The sequence below is a fragment of the Mastomys coucha genome, unplaced genomic scaffold, assembly GCF_008632895.1.
Source record: "Mastomys coucha isolate ucsf_1 unplaced genomic scaffold, UCSF_Mcou_1 pScaffold21, whole genome shotgun sequence".
NCBI classification, from domain to species: Eukaryota; Metazoa; Chordata; class Mammalia; order Rodentia; family Muridae; genus Mastomys; species Mastomys coucha.
The window spans coordinates 156032816-156039019 of NW_022196904.1; the positions used below are offsets into that span (position 1 = coordinate 156032816).

The window sequence follows — 6204 nt, forward strand, 5'->3', positions numbered from 1 at the left end:
CTTATTTTGGGCTTGTACCATGGTAAGAGCCAAGATTTTAAACTCTACTAAATACAAAACAAACAAAAGGACTTTATATATTCATATTCATTTAAGAAAATACAGTAGTGATGTATTATTTTTAAGTATACAGTTAATATGTTTGGAGTTATTTAAAATTTATATTGACAAAAATGAATTTTTACTATTGCTGTAGATGAGCATCTACATAAGACTATTTAATTGATTGTTGTTTTATATCAAACAACTTTTATAATACTTATTTTTATTGTTATAATATTTTACAAATTTTAAGGAATACGACAAGATATTGTAGGTATTGAAGGGGGGGTCTATGGGAGGAGTGGTGGTACAAAAGGGGAACAAGAATGTGATTCAATTCTATTTAATTAAAATATGTTTTTAAATGTTAACAAATTCAGATAAATTAAAATCATGTAACTTTTCTCATCATAATGCAATAAAAGTTTGAAAAAAAGGAGAAAGGCTTACTTAGGTCAGATGTTCTATATGTATTCATAGATTGGTTTCTGTAATGTGAGTGTATCAGGAGTGTGTGTGTGTGTGTGTGTGTGTGTGTGTGTGTGTGTGTGTGTGGTGGGGGTGATGGAGGGAGAGAGTTGGAGTGTGTTTGAAGCTATTCTAAGCTTTATATATGTTGTTTTATTTGGTAAGTAGTAGTTGAGCAAGTTAGAGATTTAAAGATTGACAAATATATTTAAGACACTATGACAGTATTGGTACAGAGACAGACAGACTGATCAATGGAATAGAACTGAAGACCCAGAAATAAAACCACACACTTATAGACACTTGATCTTTAACAAAGAAGCAAAAAATATACAGTGGAAAAAAAGAAAGCATCTTCAATAAATGGTGCTGGTCTAACCGGCAGTTGTTTTGTAGAAAAATGAAAATAGAACCATATTTGTCACCTTGTACAAAGTCCAAGTCCAAGTGGATCAAGGACCTCAACATAAAACCAGATACACAGAATCTAACAGAAGAGAAAATGGGAAAGAGTCTCGAACTCATTGGCACAGGGGAAATTTCCCAAACAGAGCTCCAATGGCTTAGGCTCTAAGATCAAGAATTGATAAGTGGGACCTCATGAATCTGCTTCACTCCTTAGTTCTCATGCTGACACCTGACCTGCTCCCACTGCACCACCTTGCCCTTGCTGTCAGTCCTCTCCTTCTCAGTGGTTCTTAGGCTTCTTTGTACCAAGTACAATCAAAGAGCTGACTTGTCCTGTTCTTTCAATGTCTCCTGAAAGTGCCAGTCTTGAGCATCCACCCATCTGCCTGGGTAGCTTCCCTTTCTCACCTTGCCTGTCACCACTGCACATTTTCTTTTGCATTGTCTCGGGGGTCCCCCCAGACTTGTCCCTCCATTTGTTAACTTCTAGTCTGCCTTTGCCTTAGACTCAGAATGTGAGTCTAAGAAGGCACAAGCCTTAGCTCTCTCATTCTAGGCTGCTTCTGGAGCTATGTGAGCAGCCTGGGATGAGGAAGCAGTGGGGGAGGGAGGGGAACAAAAAGAGAAAGAAAAGGGAACTGAGCACACTATGAAAAAAAAAATCTCTGGAGAACTTGAAAGAAATGTCACAATTGTTCCATTCAAAAAAAGTCTTCCTAGCCACAAGCTATTCGAATCGAATGGTAGGGGCTGGGGTGGTAATCAGAAGAAAAAAAAAGATTGAAATTATTCTTGGCTTGTTTATTTTGGAGTTTGAAATATGATGATGCAGACCACACAGCTGACACAGTGCCAGGCATCAGAGCTTTAAAAAAACATCTGTTCATTGGTTTGTTTGGTTTTTTCCCCCTTAGTCACTAATATACAGAAATCGTTTCTCCAAACATCACATATTTGTCTCCAATTCCAGCTGGCACACCATGGCAGGGATGGGGTATTTGCAAATGGAGTCGGAGGAGGGGCAGCTGAGCCCAGATGCCTTCAGTAGGGCTTCACCTTGGGACTTTTTGCCTCACAGAGAATATTCAGAGTGAGCTGAAAGATGGGAACCCTGAATGTTTACTACAACTTTTATCAACTTGAAAGTTTTAAAGATGGTCAATAAACATCAGAACACTTACCAAAATGAGGGACACAGAACAACACCATATCCTTTTCTTCCTCCTACACCAGGTATTTCTTCCTCAGCTTTGGGAGCAAGATAACAGGAAAGCCCTTATAACATTGTGAGCAATGTGTTCAGACATGGGACTCCCATTAGAGATGGCCACTCTGGGAGGGGAAAGACCCATATAAGAGCAAAGCCTAGCAGTGTGTATTTCCATTTCCAACACTTAAGAGACTCAGGCAAGAGAATTAAATATGAATTCAAGACCAGCCTAGATCCATAGTAAGATTAAAATAAAAGTACACACACACACACACACACACACACACACATACACCAAGGCAAGCAGAAAGAAGCAGGAAGATGGTAAGACAGGAGAAAGTTCGAGGAAAGAGTTTGATACATGAGAACATTTACTAACGAGGAAGACCATGTTGAATCTAAAGCTGAGATCATGTCCAAGCATCTGACCTAGTGTTCATTTTCATACACGGATGATTCCTGAGGCCTCCCTCCCCTCTCCAGCCTGAGAGCCCCTCCGGCCACTACCCCTAGCACCACATTTTCAAGGGAAACAACCTCTAAGTGGAGAATTGCTTCTGTGGCTGACCCAGACAAAGAACATCGGGAAACTTTTCTCAGTTACAACTTTAATTCTAGTATTAGTGACACTGAAACTCTTTTATGATTTCATCCCTGACAAGAAAACTGTCAACTAGAAATCAAATTATTTCAAAACCCCCTCCCTCTGACTTGCTATTTGCTGCAATTTCAGGAGCTATTCTGTTTTTTGCTGTATCTGCTCCCTACTTCTTTCTTCTTAATCTCTGTGATCCTTTTAGAAAGAAATTTGAAATACAGTCCTGTAAGAAATCAAATCTCCATTGCATAGTGTTCTCTAATATGGCATTGTTATGAAAAGAGCAATTAGCATTACAAGCTCTTGGCCACAAAACATGAAGTATATTATAAATATACTTATTATAATGCTGTTTCTTCAAAACACTAGTAGGAACCTAGATGTACATCCTACAAATTATGAAGAGCACATCTCTGACTTAGAGTATTCTCCCTGCTAGCTGGCAAGCACAATGTATTTTTTTATCATGTTGGAATCTTTATAAGATCTTTATACAACAGAAGAATTTCTCATGCCAACTAGTCTTTGAATATAAATTAAACAAATATATATAAATAAAATCCCCCAAAAATCAGGGGTATGTGGCCCATGTTAAAAATATTGATGAGCAAGACAAGATCCTACCTTAGAATTTCTGTTTTATGACTCAATAAATAATGTGCTAGTTTATTTATTGTCACATTCTTAGTCGTCATAACTAGCCAGGCATCAAAGCTATTATGACTATTGTCTGGATTTTCCAGAACATTGCAGTCCCTTAGAGTTTAATAAGCACCATCATGGTCTTCCTTATTCTCTGGTATTTATCTAAGTAAATGGCTTCTCAAAAGAAGAAACAATCACCATATAAGGGAAACATCTAACGCTCTTTGCCCCTCAAGCCCTTGAAACTCAACTGAACACCCAAAACTGATAACTACACACAGGCAAAGCAGTATGAGCCACAGAATGAACCACAGCCTCTGCTTTAACGCTCAGAGTCTGAGGCTTCCCCACATATAGTTGCCCATAGTCAACAATTCTTCTATACCACCTTTCCCCTAAGCATGGCTTGGCATGAGACACACACACCAGGCTCCTGGTACACACAGCTAGGTAGCAACACCTGGAAGGTTCCTACTCTTTCTCACTTCACCAACGGGACAAGGGTAGACCAGCTATCCTGAGTTCTGGCCCACCATTCTTTCGTTCACCTCCTTCAGAGGTACAGTTTTCCTTCTCTGTGTCTCTTTCATAAGGGTGAGCTTCTAGCAAAAATCTGAGGCTTCTGAGCCACGTGGGTCATGCAAAGAGCTCCAGCTCAGCCGTGTTAGAGGATTAGACCCAGGCTGGAAGAAGATTCCAAAGCTACCAGACTGTGGACTTGGGTGCCTGCTCACTCCTTAAAAAGATGGATTTGGGACAAACAAGATATATGTCTGCTTTGACTACAGGACTTACACCTCCCATGGATGAGAAGAGATTTCTCAAAGCTCCGCGTTTTGATACTCTCTTGGTGTGACTGCTCTTTGCCTTATAGTTCCTGTGATTCGAGAGGGATATCTCCAGGGTAAGTACAGTCTTGTTCTTTAGTAGCCTTGGCACACTCTCAAACAGCTAGCCCCAACTTTCCAGTCCCTCAGAGGCTTCTAAAAGATGCTTTCTCCTTCAATTCTATCCCATCGGCTTTAGAAAGCATCTCTAAGTGTAGTTCTCAAGACACATGCAGAGACCCCGACTCTGCTCACCTGCAGTAGTAGTGGCGGCCATATTTGGCCCAATGATCTCTAACAATTTCCTCCACACTCTGTTTCCGGGCAGCAATAATGGACAGCCAGACCAAGACAGCCCAGAGGCCATCTTTCTCTCGGAGGTGATCAGACCCTAAGGCAAAAAGAGAGAGTCTGTTGAGGGTTCTCTCCTGGGAAAAAGCAAAGGGAACAAGAGCGTTCAGCAACTTGGAGATATATCGAAATAGCTGTATTATGTTTACCCCCTATGCAGAGTTGGTATGTTATAATATACTTAGCTTTTTTTCATTTAAAATATGTAACTGAAATTCAAATCATAGCAAAAAACATATTAAAAATCCTAACAGTTATTGAAGGAATTGTAGACCCAAAATGATACAATGTTACCATTTACTCTTCATTTTATCCAGTAAATATTTGACAACTCCTATAATCATCTAAGCGTTTTCATATATCCTGGGAATAGAGAAGGAAGGAAGGAAGTTCTTTACTCACAGTCTGAATTCAAGTATGTGGGCGCAGGCAAGAGCATAACAAAATTTCATATGACACATGAAATAGGGACAGATGCTTTGAAGAAATCAGAGTAGATGCTGGCATCGACAGGCAGCAATAATGGTAGTAGTTTGCCCAAAAGACACATCTTCCTGTAACCTATGACTGCGGGTTTATGTAGAGGAAATGGTCTTTGCAGATGTGATTAAGTTAGGGGTCTTGAAATAAGGTCATCCTGGACTTAGGTGGGTCCTAACTCCAATAACAATGTTCTTATAACCAAAGACATGGAAAAGGAATAATAGAACCCCCGGCTGCATAGACACAGCACCTGGAATTATATTGCTGTGATCTTAGAAATACACAGAGGCACCTGAAACTGAAGAAACAAGAAGGGAGTCTGAGCCATAGTCCTCAGTGGAAGCATAGCCCGACAGCACCTTCACATTGGATGGGTGGAGTCTGGGACAAGAGAGAGTGTACATTTCTGCCATTCAACTCACCCAGCATGTGCTGAACAGTTATGGAAACCCTAGAGACCAATGCACTTGTGAAAGTCAGGCTCAAGGAATTGCTCAGACCTGAGAATGAGACAGCAGGACGAGGAAATGCACACAGACATCTGGAGAAGAAGTTTTCTGAGCCAAAGGAGAGCAAACCCACAGTCCCAGAGGCAGGGATGACTGGAAGGCTGAAAAGGGAAAGACTTCTCATACAAATAACTCATACATTGACACAACAGTCAAAGAAAATGCAAAAACCAAAAAGCTCCTAACCCAAAACATCCAGGAAATCCAGGATGCAATGAAAAGACCAAACTTAAGGATAATAGGTAGAGAAGAGAATGAAGACTCCCAAGGTAATGGGCCAGTAAATATCCTCAACAAAATTATAGACGAAAACTTCCCTAACCTAAAGAAAGAGATGCTCAGAGATGCCCATGAACATACAAGAAGCCTACAGAACTCCAAAGAGACTGGACCAGAAAAGAAATTCCTCCTGTCACATCATAATAAAAACACCAAATGCACTAAACAAAGAAAGAATTTTAAAAGCAGTAAAGGAAAAAGGGCAAGTAACATATAAAGGCAAGCCTATCAGAATAATACCAGACTTCTCACCAGAGACTGTGAAAGCTAGAAGATCCTGGGCAGATGTCATACAGAACCTACAAGAACACAAATACCAGCCCAGGATACTATACCCAGCAAAACTCTCAATTACCATAGATGGAGAAAACAAGATATTCCATG

At 40.1% G+C, this 6204-nt stretch overlaps 1 protein-coding gene and 1 long non-coding RNA gene across 2 annotated transcripts in view; one reads left to right on the forward strand and one right to left on the reverse strand.

Moving 5' to 3' along the window:
• Positions 1 to 4209, forward strand: part of LOC116103684 — a 26522-nt gene extending 22313 nt beyond the window's left edge. The window contains exon 3 of the long non-coding RNA XR_004123539.1: positions 4160 to 4209. This is a non-coding gene — a long non-coding RNA (uncharacterized LOC116103684). The remainder of the gene's footprint in view (positions 1 to 4159) is intronic.
• Pgm5 (phosphoglucomutase 5) overlaps positions 1 to 6204 on the reverse strand; it is a 180802-nt gene that overhangs the window by 50948 nt on the left and 123650 nt on the right. The window contains exon 8 of the mRNA XM_031389981.1: positions 4454 to 4589. Within this exon, the coding sequence (XP_031245841.1) occupies positions 4454 to 4589 (136 nt within the window). The remainder of the gene's footprint in view (positions 1 to 4453; positions 4590 to 6204) is intronic.